At 41.3% G+C, this 23441-nt stretch overlaps 2 protein-coding genes across 2 annotated transcripts in view; one reads left to right on the forward strand and one right to left on the reverse strand.

Moving 5' to 3' along the window:
* The window catches only part of LOC311194088 (neuroserpin), a 48747-nt gene extending 47945 nt beyond the window's left edge, over nt 1-802 (reverse strand). The window contains exon 1 of the mRNA XM_084267105.1: nt 712-802. The gene's annotated coding sequence lies outside the window, so the exon portion shown is untranslated. The remainder of the gene's footprint in view (nt 1-711) is intronic.
* Nucleotides 803-1015: 213 nt separating this feature from the next.
* Nucleotides 1016-13956, forward strand: PDCD10 (programmed cell death 10). Its single transcript, XM_084267285.1, has 8 exons — nt 1016-1128; nt 7450-7665; nt 8300-8353; nt 9667-9784; nt 10339-10465; nt 10830-10908; nt 11234-11316; nt 12908-13956. Exons 2-8 carry the CDS (start codon nt 7570-7572, stop codon nt 12987-12989), a joined length of 639 nt encoding a protein of 212 aa, XP_084123411.1. The 5' UTR covers nt 1016-1128; nt 7450-7569; the 3' UTR covers nt 12990-13956.
* Nucleotides 13957-23441: the final 9485 nt, after the last annotated feature.

A 23441-nucleotide genomic window follows, 5' to 3' on the forward strand; every position in this document is an offset into this window, starting at 1 on the left:
GGAGCGCCGGGCACCTAACGGAACGCGTGTGACAGACACGCAGCCCTCAAGAAAAGGCTTCAGCACCGCAGCTCGGGCTGAGCAGCGGCCAGAAACGCCTCACGGACCCGCACGTCACCTCCTTCGGCACAGGCAGGCTGTCAGGAACCATCGCTGCCACACTTACCGCGGCGCAACTTGAAAAACAAAGTCCTGGCGCTGAAGCGCGGACGACGCCGGAGCGGGGCGGAGAGGCTGAGGGCACCTCAGCTCCTGGGAGGAGGGAGCGGTTTCCTCCCCGCCGCTGCCGGCAGATAGAGACACAAAAGGTGACCGCACACCTGAAGAAAGCGCCTCCAGGTTTCGCATGTCACGTCCACCCCCGCTTCTGAAGTTGTCCTATGGCCGGAGGAAGCGAGTCCATCCCCAAACGGCCCCCTTCTCCCCGCAGCGCCGGGCGCAGCCAGCGTCCCCCCCTCCCTCTCCTCAGGCACTAACGGAACGCCGCGAGGGCGTCTTCCCGCGCGGCGCGAGCCCGGGGCGTGCCGGCGCTCGTGCCGGCGGCCCCCGCGCGGACAGGCGCCCCTCCTCGCAGCCGCTACCGCCGCCCGGACACGGGCGCCGAAACGGAGCGGCGGAAAGCTCCGCTCCCGCCTCGGAAAAACGCCGGCGCCGCCGCCCGGCACGCACGGCCCGAGCGCTGCACAAGGACGAGCGCGCGCACTCACTCACCCGGCCGGCGCGGCTGCCGCTACTGCCGCCGATACACGACTAGCCACCAGCACACCCACCGCTCCGCACTCCGCCGCGGGTGTGCTTCCCCCGCCGCCAACGCCTGGGTAGTCTCAGCGCCCCGCCCCGCCGAGGCTCCGCCCGCCCCACCGATCCCGCGCTCCGATTGGACGCTCCTTCCACCTCTTCCCCCGCCTGTCCCCGCCCTCATCTCGAGGTTCTGCGCCCCGTAGCATTGTGGGGCTCGTGGTCGTTGCGGGCGGACTACAAGTTCCAGCGGCCCGCGCGGCTGCCGGGTAGTTCCGGACAACGCCTGGTGTGTGGTAACAGCGGCGGACTCTTCCTTCTCGTAAGGCGCTTCCGGTGCGGCGACGAAGCCCACCCGAGAGCTCCGAGGGCTCCGTGGGTCGGGGGGAGGTGAGGTGCTGTGCTTTGCCGGCGTCCTTCCCTCTTCGGTGTGAGCCCGCGGAGGAGCGAGTGTGCCTGGAGGGAGGGGGGCCCGTTAGTGTGTTAGCGTAGGGCCTGGCTCGCCCTTCGGGGCTGCGTCTCGTTGGACGCGTAAAACTCTTTCTAGCATCGGGGCCTGGTTGAGGGGTTGCGGGGGGGCGAGAGCGGGACGGAACGGGTGGAGGAGCGGCGGGGGCTACCGGTACCTCCCGCCGCAGGTGAGCGCGGCCTCGAGCCTCGCCGTGCGGGGAAGGCGGAGGGTGTCCCTTCCCCTCCCTGCCGGGGAGACGGTTCGGCCTGGGCGGGCGAGTGACCTGTTTCACCCCGAGGCGGGGGTGCAGCGGGCCGAAGGCTTGTCCTTCTCCCTGCCCTTCCCCGCAGCCCGCCGGTCCCCGGCGCCACGGCTGGCTTGGGGCCCACCCTCGGGGCGGGGGGGAGCTGCCCGCTTGGAGGCTTCTCGGCCCGGGACGCGCCGCCTGGCGAGCCCCGGGGGTGATGCCCGAGGAGCGTAGGCCCGGATGTGTATTTTCAGCCCGTCCCGCCGTCGGAGCGGAGCGCTGTCAGGTGGCCGCGGTCAGTGCCGCCTCAGGTGGGGCGGAGGAAAAGGCATCTCGTCTCCTTCCATCGACCTGGGCGGTTCCGGGGCCGCCCCGCTCCCCTGCGGAAACTAAAGTGCTGGGCAGGGCAAGCAGGTCCCGGGCTGTGTTCCTCTTAGGCCCCGGACGGTCTGGGAGGCGTCCGGTCCTTAGGTGGCCCATTAAGCTGCTCACTTAACTGGTGAGTTCGGTTGGTTCCTTTCCTGTAGCTCACACGGACCGGGGCGCAGGTAGATGGCTGGAACCTCGGGCCAGCTTTGCGCTGCTCCTGTGACCAGAGGGAGTAATTGCTCTCTGGTATTTATTTTCTCGTTGGAAAGTGAAGCTCTGCCTGACTCGTTAATGTTTGGTAGAGTAATAGCTTTACTTCCCTGTAAGAACTGGGATGAGAAGCGGGGATGTATCGTTTCAGTTACACTGCAGTATGTGTAATGCTGTTACTCAGGTAAAATCGGGGCACAGTCCAGGGGGCTGTAGTTACTCCTGGGGTAGGCAGAGATAAAACCTGACAGACTAAGGCAGACTAAACCCCTTCCATTTGACGTTCAGCACTGCAAAAGAATGTGAACTAAATATAAGCCCGACTTGGGAGTAGGCTTGGATTTTGTTTTTTAAGTTGATATGAGTCTAAAAATAGATACCTTGGGTTTATTGCAAGCTCGTGTGATTTCTCAATTAGTCATACGACTTGCTCTTAGGGTAATAAAATGCATAAGCAGTTATGCTTTGTCAGGGAGAACTCAACTGTAAATGGCTATTATGTGTGTGGAGATGTTTGAAAACTGCCTATCTCTATTCTAGAGAGAGGCATTTAAAGATACTTCTAAGGCGTCAGTGTTGTTTTCTGGTGATACTCTTTTTATTAACTCTTGTCAGTGAAACTGCTGGGTGTAAGAATTAGTAGAAAATGGACTCAGTGTAGTAGAATACTGTAAGTTTCTACTTAATCTTTATTGGCTTTAACATGTAGGGATTGTTATCACAACAGCTGATCTGTATACATGTTCCAGAATTCAACCATACTGTCATGAAATCACCTTGGCTTTAAAAGGAAGAGAAGTAGTCCTGTATGTGAAGTTCTAAGGCTTTATGCCACATAATCTTTAAATTATACACTGGGAAAAAAATTGCAGTTGAAATACAGTGCTGGCAGGTAAATTGCCATCTGGTAAGGAAAAGGAGTGTGGGATTTTTTTATTTCTAAGGGACCAGTAACAAGAGAAATGTAGCTAACAAGCTATGTGTGAGGTATGCAGATAGTTAAAAGTGTTCTCTGCAAAGCTTTTTTTTTTTTCTTCTGTAAAATTTGCAACTGTAATTAGTAGATTACCAAAACTCCCTCTTCCTATGCATGTTTGTCCCAGTTTCAACTAGGATAGAGTTAATTTTCCATTCCAAACATAGAATTGTAACTTTGCTAGCCTTCCAGATAATTTTTCTGGTAGATCACTGTCTCAGACCTTGTTCCTCTTTGGCACTTTGCTATTTTTTTAATTTTTTTTTTTTAAAGTAATGTCTAGATGCTTAAAATTTTCCAGATCTAAGGTAGATGGGGCATGGAGAAGGGAAGACATACATGAGCACATAGGCAGACCTGCTGATGACATAACTGAAGGTTGAAATCCTGCCAATGGCTACTTCACGTTTTTGTTGTTTAAAAACATCTTTTAAGGAGTTCTAAACCTAAGACTTTGCCCTTTTCTTTAAACACTGTTTCAAAAGATAGTGTTAAGCAAACACCTTTCTTTTTGGATGCCTTGCTTGCTTCTGTGTTAACCAGAGAGCAGATGGGTGTTTGGAGAAGAGTGCTGCACTCTCTGTTCTTAAGTAGCTCTGTAGTTCTGACATTTGATTTTAGTGCATGACCAAAAGTGTGTCAGTAAATGTCACAGATTAGAAAGAGCCAATTACTACATTAGATACTGACAACAGTAGTTGTATGGTTTTGGGGAGTGTGGATTTTTGCTATTTACCCTTTTTGGCTTGTAGAAAGTTTCTCTTGAGGTCTGTTTTTTTGCTGATAAGGTTGAGTTGAATTATGTAAAGTGTCATTGGATGGATATGGGGAATAGGTCAATCAAGAGAACCCTTCCAAGTATGTTCCTTGTCTAAAATGTGCTGGCTTGCTTGGTGTTTGCGGAATATCTGGGATAATATATTAGTGCTGGAACTTAAAGGTTGGAATGTAAAATCCGCAGTGGCAGTTCAAGTATATATTCCATGTTAGTGTGTCTCTTGAACTACAGCTTGATGTTTTCAGTGGTTTAAGACTGAGCAGTGGGATTATATTAGCTGGCATTTTAGCATAGCATTCAAATTCAGATGCTCTTGAAATTCCCTATGTCAATTTGTACATTCTCTGAGGGTTGATTTCATCTGATGATGTAGCATGACACATGACTTCTAATGACACATGTACAGATTTGAATCTCTGGCATCACTGCAACAAAAAATATCAGACTGGCATGTAGACTAATATTTGGCAGTCTGTCTATTCCTGGCAGTATATCCTACTACCTTCTCCTTGTCTCTCCCCTCAGAGTAACAAGCTTGCCACCTAAATAACACTTTTTTCATTATACAGCAATTTGCAAGGATTTTGAGCAATGCGTGTATGTTATGTTGTTCTGATAGATCCCCTGCTTATGGAATCTTACTCCCATTTTTTTTGAGAATGCAGAAGAACAATTGGCAGGTGAAACTAGGGTAGACTGATCTCAAATAAGACACTCAAGACTGTAGTGAGCTAAAGTGAAGCTTTTAGAAGGCAGTGTGGCCTTAAAGCTTGGCAGCTGTGCAGATGGCTGCTTTTGATCATGTAACAGAAAGAAATACTGAAAGTTCCTAGTTGCTGCTTGCTAATGTGCATTAAATTTTGGCTTTAGTCTGGCTGTTTTGAAGGTTAGTGGACTTTCTAATAATCTAATAATCTAAATAATAGAGCAGTTTTCACATGGATTTGATCTGTAATCGGGATTGGGATCACCTCAAAGATACTTGTATGTGGCTTAGTGTGGCCACAATAAACTATCAGCAAATAAATGTTGGGGTTTTGGTGAAGGTTTTTATTTCTCTTCAACACTGGCAAAGACTGCAGTGTGTCTGAATTACATCTGAAAGTTGTGAGAAGTTGATCTCTAGCTGGCGATGTTGGCAGTCTAATACTAGCGTGATGCTACCTAATGTATCTTCTTCAGAATTGGAAGATTTCTGGAATAACGAGCATCCAGTGTGATACATTGAATATATTGCTTTTCATACGTTGGCCAAAAAAGCATTTTATGTTATTGTGTGCATGTATATTTAAATCTATCTCTTGTCTTCAATTGCAACACTTCCATCCTTTGTTTTAACATAAATCAAAGGGTTTATGTTTTGTTTGAAGAGTGTCAGTGACTGTAAGGAGGTAATAGATGGTGTGTGATTGTTTTTAGATGGGGGGCTTAACTGTACTGTGGATTAGTGACAACAGTTTATGTCTTTTCAGGAGAAAATGAGTTCTTCATGGTAGTCCACAGTGTAATAGGTTTTCATCATCATAAAAATCCATCATTTCAGTTAGTATTTCCTGTTCTTTGTGGATACTGCTAATCCATAAAAACAAAGTAATTATATGTAATGTTTGTTTTGTCCTCTTTTTGCCCTTCTTCCTACGATCAAAAATCTTTTGAGTAGACTAGAAGAATGTTCAATGACCTGATATAACTGTTTTAAGAGTTTATTCTGTTACCGTACTCTAGATAAAAAACTTGCAGTAAATTACTTTGTGAATGGTGTCTTCAGTGGTGCTTGTTAGCATAGTATCTTGTGTCTTGCATGAGTATATATTTTTACTGAACTTCTAGAAGCAAACAATAAAACTAGCAGTTGTCCATCTGCTCTGCCCGAGTCTTTGGTGTAGGGAGTAATGTGTGTGTAATGAATGGGACAGCTTGTACTTACAGTTGAGTGAAAACTTGTTCAGACAAGTTCCATTCCTCCTCGTGTGAGTAGACCTTGCACGAGTTTATGTAACTCTGAAACAAGGTCTTTAAAGATACTCAACTTTTTGAGGAATGATATTCACTTGTATTCTTCACAGCTGTTAAGATACCTATGAGTAGGTGATGAAAATGTGAGAATCCTGTTTTTTGCAGTTCCATTCACCTGGACGTATCTGTACAGACCCTTTCTTAAAGCCTCAGGAATCATGTCCTGTGGCTATAGGCATCTGCATGTTTATGTGTATGTCACATTGAAGGGTTGGAACAGTAAGAGAAGCAAAGATGGCATTTTGCAATAACTAGTCTGTGTCTGAAGACTTGTATAAAAGCTGTTGCTTGTTACTATATTCAAGTTTAATTCTTCTACAGATCTTGTTTTGCTGTGTCTGTAGTGTGTGTGTGTGTAGCTCTTGACTTGCTTTTGCAGTTTTGGGTATATTCAGGCTACCTAACCACACGCTCAAATGAGACACGCATGATATTTGTAGTCATCCAAGTTCCTCCCTGTGCTCACTGTAATCAATAACAAATTTCACTGGTGTAATTGTAGCTAAACTGCTCTATACCTGCCCTGAGCAAAAAAGAGTATCTGTTTTTATGTTTAAGGTTTTTAGCCAGTGCAGAGTGTAATGAATAGAACTCGAAGAAAATTTCTTGGCATTTTTTTAACCTGTTCAAACTGCTGGGAAGTCATATTGATTACTGTAGTAGCTTCTGCTGTTTCTGAAATACTGCACTTTTTTTCATTTCTTGCTAAAGTATCAATAGAATCAGCACCTAACATACAAATGCTTCATGTCTGAAGCATGTTAGGAAAAAAAAACCACCCTCTTCTAATGAATTAACGATGCCAAACAAATTTAAATATTAAACCTGTTAATCTCTTTCCTTGTATCTTTAGTCCTAACTTGGACTCTAGGTCTTTAAACTCAATTATGTTATATAAAATATTTTAAAAGAAACTATAGCAGTCTAACAAAGACTTCTGAAGAACTGTGGGGTGACCTTGTTTCTTTTGCACATAATTTCTGGGTCTGAGCAACAGTCGTTCCATGTTGGACATGATGAGCTGGACTGGGTGGAGAACTTCCAAAACCTAAGTTCAGTTACTGGAAGGATAATTTTTCCATTGAGTTAACACAACTGTTGACACACCCTGAGCGGAAACATGACTTGGGACTTTGGCTTTTTGGCTTACATAAAAACAAAGATGCCGTAATAGGAATTCAGATGGGTAGAAAGTAGGCACTGATCTCCAGCAGAATCACAGCTTGATGGATATGCTAAAATATGGAGTATTTATAGGGAGTCTTAATGTTAATTTTCATAATGCACCTCTGGGTTTTGGATTTACAGCATGTAATGCTCTTCAAGCTTTTTGTATATGTGAGTTCTCAGGAATTTTATGTTGCTGCTTAAGGGTAGTGGCAAGACTTTTATAATTAAATAAAATAACTTCTTTCAGGAAAACTAATTCCATTTAAGACCTTGAAGTAAAATTTTTCTTGGTAGGACACTTAATAGATTTCTCTCAGGGTTTTAAAGATATATGAGGTAGTCATTCCTTATTTACTCAAGTCATCTCATAAGTAATTCTTTAGATTCTAGACAGTAACGAGCTAACATTGTTCTATGCCTTTTCATTTTTAGAACCTGCCAGTCATAAGTATTCCTAATTGTGTGTGCTTTTTGTTTTTCTTGCATGACCAAAGGACAATATATTTTTCAACTTCTTCCAACAATTCTTGCACAACGAGGAAAAAGAAGAAACATTCCAGTGAATGAGGAGTTTTTTGCTTCTATAGTGTTTTCCTTGAGAAGTGGGTCTTTGAATGAGGATGACAATGGAAGAGATGAAGAATGAAGCAGAGACCACTTCTATGGTTTCCATGCCTCTCTATGCTGTTATGTACCCTGTCTTTAATGAGGTAAGCTATGTTTAGCTTTAGAATATAATAAGCCCCTTTACACTGGGAAAGGTGGTCGGTGTAACGGGTTGTTCATCTTGATTGGGAAGGCTTTGTGTCTAACACAATCTTTTCCACTTCTTTCCACAAATACAATTTCATCCATGTCAAACATTGCTGTAGACTTGGCCCTGATGCTTTTTTTTTTTTACCTGTTATAGAGGATTTTCACAAAATTGCTGGGTCCTGTGTTCTGTGGCAGGAAGCAACATACAGTTAAAGTATGAACCTGTGAACAGCTTGATAGGTTTTGATTTTACTGCTAATGGCTGTAATCTAATAGGATATTTGTTTTTCTGTATCGGAGATGGTCAATAAGTTTGCAAAAGCTTCCTGTCAGACTTCTGCTGTAGGCTGGATAAACACAAAATATGTCCAGTGAGATGTTTGGCTTCAATGTTTTCATCTGGGGGGAAGGAAGTCACTCTTCCCTCTTGGAATCAAACTTGATAGTATCTCTCCCTCAAATGAGACCAGTAATTGGAATGCTTCTGTCAATTTTCCCGTTTTTGTTATGCTGTATAAGGCAAGGCATGAGTTCTTGGCTTGTTCTGATAATGTGATAATTGTTAATAATTCTAAACTTTTATTGCAGCTAGAAAGAGTAAACCTATCTGCAGCTCAGACACTGAGAGCAGCTTTTATTAAGGTAAGAAGTAGCTTATGCCGAAGAATGCTTGTTTGAAAGGTAAAACATACGCTATGAAACTAAGAAGCTGCCTGTCTCATTTCCTTGTGTCTTCATGTTTGAAGATTATATCCTTTATCTAGTAGTCAAAAAATAAAGTAAGCAGTTGCCTGGACTGTAAGTTTTAAATGTCAGCAAATCTTCTGATTGGAAAGCTGAATGATACAAGCATGCTGAGTGATTTTAAACAACAGAATCTTGCCTTGTCCATGTAGCACAAAAGCTTGAATGAAGAATTGGTGAAGGTATAAACTTAGTCTAAATACAGCGAGATTATGTAGAATACTCATGAGAACCAGGCATTTATCAGACATTGAAAATGGTTTACAAAATGAATGGCAATGGGATTATTATATGGATGAGAAGCTAAATGCTTTTTATTTTTTTATTAGCTTCTAGCAGTAAATGGGGAAAAAAAACGATACTTCCAAGTTTTTTATATTCCTAAAGAAAGAAAATACAGATATTCCTTTATACTGCTGTGTTGTAGTGATAGCTTTTGAAAGCCTTTGTAGACATGACACTTACATAGCTCAGTGTTAAGATGTAAGAAACTCTTCTCTGTTGCTACACTAAATTGTAAGTGTACCTAGACAGTCCTCAGTCTCGATTAGAGCCTTTACAAGTGAAATGTTTTTGTGACTGGTGGTAAGGAGCAAAGTTGAACACAAATAATGTAAAAATGGAGATACTGGTGGAAATGGTAGTGCTAGCTAAAAAAACCCCACACCCTCATGCTTATTCAATACAGCATATTATTGTTTGATAGCAGCCCAGGTAGTGTGAACACCTCCAGTGTTAGCTAAGTAAAGCTAAGCTAGACCGTGTCATCAGTCAAGTATGTTTTTTTTCTTTCTGAAAAAGCAATTCCCCAATGATGTTTGAGCATATGATAGGATTTGTAAAAGGCACCTGTGAGTAGCACCTGTGTTTGAGTGAATTAAATCCTGATGGATACCATGATTTTCTCTCAAAGCTCAGTGTTTATGGAAATGGAGTATCTCAAAATTCTGTATTCTATTATTCAAATTGAAATTAGTGGAAAGGCTTATTGGACAAGTTATTTATACAAAATCTTTGACATAATCCAAGAAAAATGGATATTGTGTTAGAAGAATGGCTTCCAGTGTAATCTGCTTGTTAAGTCATTAGACTTCTAAAGTTTCTAGCAAAGTCCTGCTGCCTATGAAGGAAGCTATGTGAAAAATCTCCTGTTGTGCTTGCAGTATTCAGGTCTTGCATATTTAAGAACAAAAATTTTCTTTGCCTTACAGGCTGAAAAAGAAAATCCAGGTCTCACACAGGACATCATTATGAAAATTCTGGAGAAAAAAAGTGTGGATGTGAACTTCACAGAGTCTCTTCTGCGTATGGCAGCTGATGATGTAGAAGGTATGTGTCTTATCTTAAACAAGTGTATCTTTTAATTTCACTGTTAAATAGGAACAAGAATTTCTCTGCCTATTTCGAGGAGAGGTTATTTGTTTAATAGGTTTTTTCATTATGGTAGGAAAATATTTGATTTCTGAATACCTCTTTTGTAGAAGCTAAATATGTGGGTGCACAACTCCCCTTTTGCAGTGTTAAGGACCAGATAAAAGCATATATGGAGCATGACACCTTCCTCTCTGCTTCGAATTAAAAGCAGTAGGTGTGCTGTCAGAGGATGGGAGCATACAGTAGGCTTTAAGTTACTTTAATATTGCATTTCATGGTGTGGTGTCTCACTTAAATAAAGATGAGTTCTTTTTCCAACTTGCAATAATAAAGATTATATTGTTGCACTCTGTTTCTATTGGTGTAGAGTGTATAAACTGTAGTCTCCCTGTCACGGCTGTTTTTGTGCAGTTTGCCTTCAAATGTAACATGGCTATACTGCTGCCTTTTAGCTGTCACTTGAGAATAGAGTTTAAAATAATGGAATTTTTTAATATGTTTTTCTTCAGAGTATATGATTGAAAGACCAGAACCAGAATTCCAAGATCTTAATGAAAAGGCACGAGCACTTAAACAGATTCTTAGTAAGATTCCTGATGAGATCAATGACAGAGTGAGGTTTCTTCAGACAATCAAGTAAGTACTGTATTATGTTGGGGACTTTTTCCAGACTCAGGAGTCAATTTTTTATTTAAATCTGAACTTTCGAATACTATAGGAGATGCTAGCACTGCTGTTCCTTTTGGAAAGGACTCTGATTCTTATAAATAAGCAGAGTTGAGGGTTTTTAACAAGCGCCCCATGTTACTAGGCCAAACTTTAACTTGCAGATTCTGAATTTAAGCTCATTACATTCTGAATTTGAGCTCATAGCATTTGGTCTTGCTGCATCCTGGCTGATGCTTGCTCTGTAGAGACTGTTTTAAGGTATTTAATGACTAGAACGGGATTCAATTCCAACATTGAAGGGTATTACAACTGTCTTTTTATTGCCAAACAGGGACATCGCAAGTGCAATAAAGGAACTTCTTGACACAGTAAATAATGTCTTCAAGAAATACCAATACCAGAACCGGCGGGTATGTACAATAACTCTCTACACAATGTTTTTAGTAGTATAAAAGGAAGCACATCCTTTTGATCAGAGGATGAATAGGACAGTTTAACTGGTCAATGACATGATACTTTAACAGCAAGATTGATGTATGGTATATCTCAGCAGTTTGAAAGGAGGAGAGTGATTTCTCTGTGTGTCTTCTGAGTGTGGGGGAGAAACCCCAACAAAACCCCCAAAACTTTTATACCTATGTACTATTAGCCAGTCTTCTTAGTTAATGTTAAGATTCTGACAGTACCAAACAATATGCGAACTAAGACTCTGCCATTGGTGTTTTTCCTTCTTAGGCACTTGAGCATCAAAAGAAAGAGTTTGTAAAATACTCCAAAAGTTTCAGTGATACTCTGAAAACCTATTTTAAAGATGGGAAGTAAGTATGTTTGTGTACTAACATTTTATGTAATTAGAGGTCTTGTTGACTTATGGGAAATTAAGACAAGTGTTTGGGTATAAGCAGCCTTCTCCAGGACTTCCTAAGCAGCCATTGTGACTGCTTTAAAATACTCTTATTCCTTTTGTAATGCCTTTGAGGAAAGGGAAGTCTATTTAAATGCACCACCATACAATACCCATGTGCAGTGTTAGTTTTTAATTTGAATACGTGAAGCTACATTTCATGGCCTCTTTTCAGTGACAAAAGTTTATGAATGCTGTATTGAGAAGAGTCATCTACCTATTTGAAATATCCCTTGCAAATGCTAAGCCTCTGTGCAGTGTTTTCTTTGATTTCCATTTTTATTGTCCTTTCTTTATAGCTCCTTATAAGTACTTTGCAGTATTTGGAGTTACTCAGGTGATTAATCTTGTATTATTTGAAATTTTATCCTTCAAACTGAGGCTTTTTTTCTGGTCTTCATCATGGACACTTTGCTGTAGTGATTGTTTCAGATGAGTGTATCCTCAGATTTTCACAATGCCAAAGTGTTCCATGTGATACTCTTTTAAAGATGAGAATTAACTTTCATGTCTAGTCTTGTTGAGCTTTGCAGAGACATAAGAGCACCCAGGGGCTGGTGCATTACTAAAGGAGAGAAGTCTTGAGATCACTTGTGAATTCTACCTACTCCTATGACAGCATTCTTTTTTTTTTCCCCCTCTTATTGAAGTTGGGGCTAAACTTGGTTATAATACCCAAATGAGAAATTTAGACCTTGGTAGTTTTATGATTACTGCACAGATATATAGATAACTTTCACTAGGCTTATACAGTCTCAGTTGATTAGAAAACCATTTGAAAAAATGAGGAAAGGGTAGGATGTGTTGTGCATGTCTCCCAACCATGCTGAAAGAGACCAGCTCTGTTTAGCACTCTGAAGTGAATGCTGTGCTGTGTATTGTGGGCACAAGCTTTAATTGTGTTAAGTAATATCAATATAGCAAGAAATCCCAGGTGAGGCTTGTGTTTCATACCTCTGTGGAGTCAGAAGTAATTTGAATAAGATACTCCGGAAAGTAACGGCACTAAACAGAATAGCTCTGCCCACAGACATCATTACTGAGCTGAAAAATCTCAGCAACTCCACAACTCTTAAGAAAAAGACAACTAAAACAGTATGTTGCTTCCATGTTCATGCGTGCTTAGTAGTTCTTGAGGAAATAGTTGCAAATTCTGAAGTTATTAGGGATTAAGTGTTGAGCTTTGGGGGGAAAAAACCCAAATCCTGGCATTTAACAATCATCTGCTCCACTCTTTTTCTTAACTAAGTGATGGAGGTGTCACTGATGATTGAGAGCCAAAGTCTTGAAGTTTCTGCCAATAAATAGACTCTTTCTAGGATTAGCTATGTAAATAAGACTTTATCAGCAGTAAGCTTCAGGTACATCATGGTACAGTAAAGCATCGATGTGCTTCCAGTTTGCAGAGCATCAGTGTCAGTATATTTAGTTGCCTAAATTTAATGCTGTATTTATTGACTGCCATGTTTCTAAAAATATCTGAAGCAATCTCTTTCTTTTAACAGGGCAATAAACGTGTTCATAAGTGCCAACCGACTAATTCATCAAACCAACTTGATACTCCAGACCTTCAAAACTGTGGCCTGAAAACTGTATATGTTGAGAGCTGTCTTTTGAAAGGTTGGATAGGGCACCTTTCTATGTAAATTTTAAAGTTTTGACTGTATAAATTATCAGCCCCTCTTGAGGGGCCTAATGCAGGATTTTGAATGGGATTATTGCCATCTTACACCATATTTTTGTAAAACATTGTAGCTTAATCATAATCTCACGATGGAAGATTTTGCATCACTTTTTGCTATTATCATTCTTTTCAGAATTATAAGCCAAAAGAATATACGCCTTAATGTGTCATTATGTAACATTCCTTTAAAGAATTGTAAATATTTGATGTTCTGTTTCTGACATTTTAACTTGAAAGCGGAGAAAAACTGCAAGATTATGTATTTAACAATATTGGTGGCAAATATTCAATAAATAGTTTACATCTGTTAGACTGTCTTTTTCTATGTGAACAGAAATGAATAACTCATCTTTCTAGGAACTCTGGAACATTAATTAAATGGAAAAATTAAAATTATTTGGGTGCTGAAAGCTACTGGCAGTTCAAATCAGTATAAAATGAGGTGTGTTGCTTAAAACTGAGGTTTGGGCTGTGATCTAATACTAGACCAGAATAATTCTATTATAATGTTTTTTGACAAAATAGGGAGGAACCCCAGAAGTGAGATGTGAGTTTGGTTTTGATAAAAACTAAGTCTTGCTTCTTAATCTGTTGGTGGTGAATTAACAGGGTTTTGCTCTTGGAATAGTTTTGCTCTTAGACTATTTCAAGGTTTTGAGCAGAGGATTAGTTTAAATATATGCAGCTAAATATGCTGCAAAGGGTGAATTTAAAATATAACTGAGGTGTATACTGGTACCCTTTCGGGAGGGAGGAGAGAAGGAACTCCTCCAGGTAGCACCAGTGATGCTGATACTATGCATGCCATAAGGCAACCTTCTGTTTTTTTTTTTTTTTTTTTTTAATCAGGGATTGAAATCACAGGAAACCTTGATTGACAAACTTGTCTCTGTAGGTGCTTAAGAACTGCTGATGGACAGGCTCAGATGTTTTATCATTGTGATTTCATGGTAATATTTCACAGGTTGTAATGAGTATCTTGCATGCCCCTTTGAAGTGCACCTAAAACTTATTTTGAAATAGAATATTTATAAAATAAACCTCTGAAAGGTTTCAACATATTTATGTGAAACAGTTGATGAAGCTGCAGCAGCTGTTGTAGGAGGATCACTTCAGATCACTTGTTTTGTTATAGAGCTATTCCTTGTTTAGATATAAATGATGAAGAAAAGGTACATCCAGATTATTCTTGCAACCTGTCCTGGTGCTGTATTGCTTGTCTGGGGCAAGTGCCTTTATCTAGAGTACAACAGCTGGGTCTGTCAGCTTGGTTGTCTGCTTCAATGATCTACAAGGGGAAAAGGTTAGCTGCAGCCCTTCAAAACATCACTGGGCGTTCTGCTGTGTATTTGTGTGTGGAAATGCTTCTCTGCTGAAAGCCCTGATGGGTGAAATGGAACAATCAAGGGTATTATGGATAAAGGAGTTCTTGGGCATGTGTGTTGTGAATTCCTTGGTTACCTAAAGCTATAAACAGGACATGGTCATTCAAGCTTGCTCTTTGGGTTCTTTGCTGTTTCAACAGGGATGTTTTGTGTTTAGTAGCAAGTTGAGCTTAGTAACATGACAGGGAAGCATATACAGGGATGCATATACAGTTTATAGTCAAAACTTTTCGTTAAGTACTAACAGTTGGCATGTTAAAATGTTGTTTCTTGGAAGACAGCAGAGGAGCAGCAATGTTAGCAGGAGGCAGTCTGACTAAGTTTAATTTGCATCTTTGTATTCTGTAAGTAAAAAATTGAGTAGTCTTCCTTGTGGATGATATTAGCTTCAGTTGTAGCACCAAAAGGCTTAATAAAAGCTAATTAGGTAGAGGAAAGGGGAAGGTGCCCACAGTTTCTGATAAACTTGAGTTGTCTTGAAAGGAGTATTTAGTACTGAGGAGACTACAGCAGTGGCTGTAAGGAGGGGTGTGGAGGTGTGGGTTATGATATGTGAGCTGGATTTAATTCCAATGAAGTTCTGAGATTTTATTTTTCTCTATCTTCTTGCATTGGGAGGGTCAGTAGGTATTGTTGACAATCATTAGTTGAATGATACCTTGCTTATATCTGCAGGTGTAGTAAAATAATATAATAATACTATTATATCCTGCTGATTACTTCCTTGAAGGTAAAATCAAAGAGGCTGTCCAGAAATGAACTGTTCCTCTTCATTAGATCTTCCAAAAACCTTTATTTTGTAAAAGGTACTTACTGAGTCTAGGGCTGAGCTTCAGGTAGTCTGGCCAATATGTTTTGTTTTATTTGTAACCTGGTTGCAATTTCATTACCCTTAAAAATAATGAAAACATTATTTATTGTAATTAATGTCTGGTAATGGGAAAACTTGAGCTGATGTCTTCAGGTTGCACTCTTCTGTTGTGTGCAGTGAATCCATATCTAGTGGTCTTAGTGGAAAATGAGTCTGTATGAGCTGGGGCATGTGTCTGTTAAAATTTTATTGTGGTTTTGCACTTTATTATTCAAGTTACCCGAGTAGCTGAAGATAAGTTTCTCTTAAGGATTTCAAATACAGCAGCCAGTGTTGCAAAATGCTATTAGAAAACTTCTGCTGTGAATGTGGGTTATAACAGATATGATAATGTCAACATACAGAAAACCAATTAATAAAGAAAATAAAACTTTGTATATTTGTTAACGAAGCAAAGAAATGTCTTAATCACTCGTTTCTCTTGTTCTCAGCCTATAAAGAAATGAAGAGCTTAGATCAATTTATTTCTGTTTAGAAGCTTCTTGTTTTAATACTGATAAAAGTTTTTGTTTAAAAGTCTGCAAGATGTGCCAGGTGCCCAGCTCAATAGAAGCTTTATCTTGAGTTGACATAAAATGTTAAGTATGAAGTTTCACGGTGTTCTGGTGTCTGAAAGTCTATTTATCCAGACAGTAAGATGAGATAGCATCAGTCTTGATTAAGTGTTATCTTTTCATATCATCCTATCTAGCTTACCACTGAAGTGTTCCTCCTTAATGTTCTTTTTGGATCCCTGTCAAGTGAAGGCATGCTTGAGTTTATTCTGCTGGTGTTGGCTGATCTCTTTTGTTTTAAAGAGATGCTCTGGATGCCTCCCTGAATTGGGTGGGGAACAAAGAAGGTTTTCTAGACAAGCTTGCTACAAATCTAGGTTTTAGATTACTCTGTTATGAAGGGGAGATAAAATAAATGTAACTTCATGTGGGGGATACAAAGCACCATGTTGGCACAGCAGTGATTATCACTTTGGAGTAGGCCCTAGCTGTGCTGCTTGACAATGTTGCTTTGCTGTGCTCAGTCTGGCTCACTTTCCCACAGGATTTGCTTCTGAGAAAGGTACTGCAGCAGTTTCTGCTCCTGAGCTGTTGGAACTCCTCTGTCTTTCTGTAATCACCTGGGTGTTTTTCGTTCCACTGTTCTGTTTTTCCTCCTCTTCTGGGCGGGTGTTGCTTTCAAGAGAGACTAGTAGGAAATGTGCTTCAGGGATAGAACCACTTCCTAGCAGCAAATTTAGTCCTAAAAATTAGGACTGGAAAGATTTTCTTGGGTCACCAAAGTCATCATCTAGCTTCCTACTGCATAACTTAAAGTACCATATAATGTTGGTCATAAATCTGTCAAGTTCCATTTTTAAAGCCAGTTTCTTTGTCCTCATTCCTCTTGTTTGATGTCGTTTTAAAACAGTCTGAAAGGAAAAAAGTGCAGCCTTCAAATGTTCAAGTTTAATACGCTGCATGAATTTAATTTATGATGAAGAATTCACTAACCTTGTCCACAACCAGTGGTTCCTCCCCCCCACCCCACCCCTTTTCATTTAAAAGTTGGGATAAATTGTATATCTTCTTGGGTTTCACTTTGTAAAGATGCACAATCCCAAAGTTTTGGTCCTCTTTATACCAATTAGGGCATTAAGCAATGCTAAATTTTCTCCTTTGAGTCTGAAATAACTGTTTTCCTCATGCTTGTAACACAAACTTGAATTTTGCGAAAAAATTCATTGACAGCAGGAGGAGGAGTGTTTGTCTCATCTAGGGATTTCTGCCGAGGTGATGTTCCTTCTTAGCTTCTCTGTCCCTCTCTCCTGCCTCTAAGCTTGGTATGATTTTATGGACATAGTGCTTGATTTCTGAGAGGAGGGAAAATGCTTCCAGTTAGGTACAGCATGTAGCTATTGTCCTGCTGGGTGGCACAAGCATCTCTAGAGCTTCCTATTTTGCACCTTGTCCTGGTCCTTCACCCCTATCCTGATTCTGTTAGAGACCAAGGAGAAAATGTGTGTTGCAGGATTTGTAGGCACGTTGTCATGCCCAGGACTCTCACAGTGTGGAGGACAATAGCTCTTCACTAGATATTTACACCAAGATCGATGCCTCAGTCATCACGTGTGATTCTCTTCTCTAATTGAGCATATATTGCCTGTTGTCTTCACAACTATTTTTGCAAGATCTGTGCAAGCACATCACTTTTTTTAATACCAGTTGTAAAGATGAGGAGTGCAGCTTGGCACCAGCTGAGGTGCAAGAATTGTTTGTGCCTGCGTTGCACTCGTAAAAAGCTTGAGCTGTGATAACGATCCCTGTCCAGTATCAGAATATACAATTACAGGATAAAGAGCTTCATCTCTTCCCCTTTTCTGCCACCTTGCAGCGCTGCTCATCACAGGTGAATCTGGGGTAAGATGGGTAAGATTTGCATTGGCAGCGTATGCAGGGAGTGTTTGTGATTTGGGACTTGTGCCAGAAAATGTGTGGTGTTGGGTAAAGATCAGTTTAGTCAGAAAATCCAAGTTAAAAGTTTGTCTTTGCTTAAACTTTGCTGTTGCTTTTCCTTTTTAATTTATTTCTTGGTGTGAAAATGTCACAGGTACTTTATCTTCTAAGCAGTAACTAAAGGTGGCTGTGGAGGGAAGCATGGTGGCTTTGTAGGGATGGTTGGGCACAGTGACACTTGTGAGCACCAAGAGCTGGGGAAGCAAAGGCTGAGCGTTGCTGATGGTGAACTCACCCTGAAGTGTGCTCCTCACTGAGTGTATTCAAGAAGGAAACGTGGGTTAGTGCTGCAATTCCATTATTGGTGACAAGGTAAGCAAAACACACTGCCAACTGCTGATTCTTGATGTGTAAATGTTTGTCAATTTGCAATCAGTATTGCAGTCAAGTCAAAATATTCTCCAAAATCACGATAGCCATCAAGTCTAGTGACTTGAAGTCTAGTGACTAGTCCTAGCTGGAAGTCTAGTGACTTGATGGCTATCGTGATTTTGGAGAATATTTTCTAGTATTTAACCAAGCTAAAAAGTTTAAAGCGCTGTATCTAAATTAGATGTGTCTTGGACACCTTATTATTTCATAACTCAAGCCACTAGACTTTTCACAGTAGGTAATTGCTTTTCTTTTTTTTTTTCCCCCCCCCAAAGCTGTGTCAGTCTCCAAGGACAAGTGAGGGGTGAATTAGACGCCCTAGTGCCTGAAGTTTTAGAAGAGAGAATCAAGTATGAGCTACAAGTACAATTCACTTAAACTCCCTTTTTGCTGCTGGGTATCTAATCTCTGATGGAGCCACAGTGAAAAAACCTGTGGAGGAATTTGAAAGCAGGCTGAATTATAACCTTTAAGAAAATGCAGGACACTTTCATGGTAAGTGAATTTTCTAATTAAAATGTTAATTGGAAGGATTTTGCCTCGCTTATCAAGGAAAATGCAGTAACCATTTTTCACTGCTGTTTGCATAGCTCTGTGGTATTAATAATTTTGTGTGGCTTTCTACATCTGCTTAATGAGTGGCAAACAGAATTTTCTTAAGTGGTTTGGAGTGGGAGATCGGCAGTTCCTATCAAGGATGTAATGCAGGAAGGGTAATGAATACTCCCTGTGAAGGTTAAGCAGCAAAACTCAGTCCTAGCTGTAAGCCTCCTCTGAATCTGAACAGTCTCCACAATACCTGTGTCTAAATAAAACTCCCATGTGTTTGGCTCTATGGCTGTAGATAAGCTGTGATCAGTTAACCCAGCCACTGGTTTTTAGTAAGTCCATAGTGGTTGGACTTCTGGCAAATTCAAATTTAACAAATTCCTCTGAAGCCTCACGTGGAGCCTTGGTTGCTGCAGGTAAGGGAATGGGCATCCTGTCTCTCTTCAATGAGAACTGCAAATCTTAGTGGCAAAGGAAACATGATCTGAGCTGAGTTTTACTTGTAGTTGTTTTACATAGTTCTAAACATCAAAACTGGAAGCAAGCATGTAAGAGGAAAGCTTGTGCAAGTCAGTATTTTTGGTCAGAAATACCTGAATGACGATGCAGCTGCTCTTTTCAAAGAGAAAATGACTGTCTGTTACCAAGATGTAAAAGTTAAGTGTGTTGTGTTTGGGTTTTTTCAGCACAAGACACCTTTTATCATGAGATACAAGCATTAATAACTGCTGACGATGCCAAAGTGAGTGAAGCTCAGCCTGTTGACCTCTTTCTATCTGGGGCTTTTTCTCATGAACGTACAATAATGCATCTGTAATTTGCTGCCAATATAGATGAGCAACTTGCATTAGCAGGGCAATGCATAAGAAAAATACAGCTGAGGTGCAAAAAAACCCTGTTGTAATCATGTCTGTTAGACACAAATTAAGCAGCAAGGCTGATGCGCTGGAATAATTAGAGATCAAACCTGCCACTTGGCCAATTCTCATTTACTGAGGTGTCAAGTGTTGATGTGTAACCTTGTACCAGTGCTTCATCTGCAAGGAGGCTGAGCCCTGTGGGACATGCTTGGTGCTCACATGCTGTCGTTACTGGGCGAGGAAACCAACAGTCTCCCTGGCAATCTGAGCTGATGTTGCTTCATTTACTCAATTTTTGAAACAATCTGTGAGCAGCTACCACATCTTCCTCCACCTTTTTTATATATATAGATATTAAAAATAAATACATATTGCAGTTCTAATGCATAAGAAGGATCAGGCACAAACCTTCCTGTATGCTTAATGGTTTGATTCAAAAAAATCATTCTTTATTTCTGAGGGAGAGAAATGTCACCTGGTTTTAGTTTATATCCAGTTCCTTTGGGTTTAGAGCCAGCTCCTGTGGTCTCTGGGTCTAGGGCTGAGGGCTGGTGGTCTAGAGAGCGTGCTTGGGTCCCTGCTCTGTCAGTAGCAGCTCTGTGCAAGGCAACAGCCTTAGCTGAGGGGCATGACTTTCAGCGCTGACTTCTATTTGTTTCCAGCTGCCTGTTCTGTAGCCTTTGAGGCTGCTTGAAATGGATGGTGTTCGTTTGTACGAGGTACACCTACACACTGCCATTTATTTTCATAGCAGCAGTCAGTGGGCTTTGTTTTGTGTGCTCAGCCTGCAAGCTCCTAGTGCAGTTCTCCAAGCTATTAGTCACTGTCCTTTAAGCCTAACTTGAGGAACAAGAGAAAAAGTTCATCATCAAAAATGCCTGAAGTAAATGGATTTTACTAGGGAAATGGTCCAGCTGCAAACTGACACTTCTGTTCACCTCTAGATTCTTTCTCTCTGATTCAACTACCTGGAACTAAATTTTAGGAGCTGTCAGCTTTGTGGGTTTCCTGACTCGTTCAAAGCTAATTTGAAACCTGTACCTTCTGTTACCTGTGTGCCTTGCAGGCAAAACCCATCACTTCTATATTTCCAAAAACCTATTTGGAGGAGGGCATTGTGGTAGAAATGAATGAGAAACTTGGCCTTTACACTTGTTTTCTTGACCTCTGAAAATTATCCAAAGCAACAAATGTTGGTCTTGTGGGTTTTTGTGAGAGGGTCAGAAGATTACTACTTCAAGTTAGTTGTACCTTTAAATAAAGTCTAAATATCTTTCCATTTAAATTAATGAATGTGTGGCTACTCACCACAGTGGAAAAGATTTCTGGTTCTATAAACTGCATATGCTTACTGGCTGTTGCAATGATGTTGCTTCTCTCCTAACTGTTCCCGTTTGGGCCCCTCATACAAGACAGACATTGAGCTGCTGGAGCGTGTCCAAAAAGGGCAGCAAAGCTGGTGAAGGGTCTGGAGAGCACAGGTCTTGTGAGGGGTGGCCGAGGGAGCTGGCATAATGTAGTTTGGAGAAGAGGACTGGGGAGACCTTATTGCTTCCTACAACTGCCTGAGAGGGGTAGTGTACTGAGGTGGGGATCGGTCTCTTCTTCCAAGTAACAAGTGATAGGATGAGAGGAGATGGCCACAAGTTGCACCAGGAGAAGAACTGAGGGAGTTGTCAACCACTGGAAGAGGCTGATCTGGGAAGTGGAGGAGCTCCCATCCCTGGAGGTGTTTAATGGACATGTAGATGTGGTGCCTGGGGACGTGATTTAGTGGTGGCCCTGGCAGTGCTGGTTTAACAGTTGGACTTGATTATCTTGAAGGCTTTTTCCAGTTTAAACAATTCCACAATTCTGTGATTATATTTTACTGCTGTAGTCTATGCAGCACATCCATAGTAAATGGTAACGTGTTAGCATAGTTGGATGTGGGAGTGAGCACATGTTGTAGTGGTTATGTTTAGGATCAAGTGCAAGACTTGCTGCTTTGCTGAAATATCTCTCCTTCCCGTGAAGCAAAGGAATTGTAAAAGCTGCTGCATAGCTCAGACTTTTGTAGCTGAATTAGCAACAGAAACCAAAGATAATTCTGTATTAATTTCATCCCTGAGCTATTTGAGTTTGGAAAGCAAGCACACAGTCTGTCTTCCAGTCTCTGCAGCAAAAGGCTGGTGGGTCTCAGTGAAAGATCTCAGCTGGATGAAAGAATTCACACTATCAGGAGTGGAACTTAAACTCAAAAGACCATGTTTGAAATTCCATAATTAAATCTTAAAATAAGTATTGAAATTTTCTTCACAACAAAAAAGCGTGACACTGGAAGATGATCCCTGAGAGCCACCTCTGTCAGTGTGGAAAGGTTTCCTGATGTGGCAGAGTTGGAAGCCTGTTTCTGTTGGAAGGAGCTGGTGTAGGGAAACCTGCACGAGCTTCAGCATGACTGTAATTCCTGCTATTGCTTCTCCACAGCCTCATAGTTGCATCCTAGCTTAAACATAGTGTTGGTTAATTAACCATAGCTTTGTTTGCACAAACTAAATAACTGTATATTCAAAGTATATCAACTTTTCCCCAATGTGAAGGACATACCTCAAGAGGTAACTCAAAGCTGAAGAGGAAAACAATGTCCCAGTATCATTTGCAGGTACAGAGAGGATTCAGTTTCCTTTTCCAATGGATCAGGGTTTTTGGAAGGCCTGTTTGATTGTTGTGAAAAATCCCTCTTTTGTGCTACAGTTTCAATACCCAGTTCACAGTTGCCATCAGTATGGCAATTTAAAAAATGTATAAACCCCTTTATTATCTCTTAACCGACCAGTGAGCACCTAGTCCTCATTCCTAACTCTTCTGGATGACAAAAATCAGATGTTCTTGGCGCTGGCAGCAAATCTGTGGCACCTCAGGGTTTATTTCCCATGATAAGGAATTAAGTCAGGTCTTAAGTTGCATGTGACAGCTAGAACTGTCTGCTGTGAATTCCCAGCCAGCATCCCGTTGATCCAGTGGGCAGCTTGAGTTCATACCTGTTCTGGCATGATAAAGCAATAGCTGGGACAGAGCCAGGGAGAACAGGGATGTGGGGCCATGCATAACCAGTCTATACTGGGTTCATCTCCTCCTTGAAAGGTGGCTGCTGTACAGCTGGCAGCAGTGGTCCTTCTTTCTTCAAAGCAGTGGGTCAGTTGTTTTGTTTCTAGTTTTCAACGTGGTCTTGAGATCACAGCACAGACGGGCAGAGAACAAGGGTGGCCTTGTCTCAGACAGTTAGCCGATCCCTAACCTTTGTCTGACCTCCATCAACGTGCTTAATTTCTCTGCTCCCTGTTCATTATTTAAGGAGTACACATAATGGGGCCCTGATCTTGGCTACATTACTGTAATAATAATAAAATTTCCCAGGCATAAAGGAAAGATTTGCAAGCCAATGAGTCTGTCACATTTTAGAGTCTTTAGGGTGAGAAACACTTTAATGGGAGCAGTGGCAAATCACTTACAGTACAGGAACATTCAAAAGCTCCATGGCATCCTCTAAATATTTTAGAATTGAGGTACAATAAATAAGTCTGTATCTTTCAGCTAAAGAGCTCAGATAATTTTCTGCATGGATTATATTACCAGAAGAGAATCCGAGAAGCGAATACTGGGGCAGAATAGTCATAACTTGTAGAAAATGGCTGTGTGGAAAGTGAAAATCTTTGCTATCTCCTTAAAATGTCTACTCCATGTTTTCTTCTCAGTGCAGGAAGATGCAAAGGTACCTTAAAAGGCTTGTCCTGCAGTACCTGTGAAGGTGCCAGGTGGAACTGCTCTGCAGTTCCCTGCAGCTCAG

The sequence above is a fragment of the Gallinula chloropus genome (genome assembly GCF_964237585.1).
Source record: "Gallinula chloropus genome assembly, chromosome: 8".
Lineage (NCBI taxonomy): Eukaryota > Metazoa > Chordata > Aves > Gruiformes > Rallidae > Gallinula > Gallinula chloropus.

Bases quoted from the DNA above. Each gene is read 5' to 3' on its own strand.
- PDCD10 (XM_084267285.1), top strand. From the start codon at position 7,570: ATGAGGATGACAATGGAAGAGATGAAGAATGAAGCAGAGACCACTTCT. The intron at 7,666-8,299 runs GTAAGCTATGTT...CTTTTATTGCAG, and splicing joins TGTACCCTGTCTTTAATGAG to CTAGAAAGAGTAAACCTATC. The intron at 9,785-10,338 runs GTATGTGTCTTA...GTTTTTCTTCAG, and splicing joins GGCAGCTGATGATGTAGAAG to AGTATATGATTGAAAGACCA.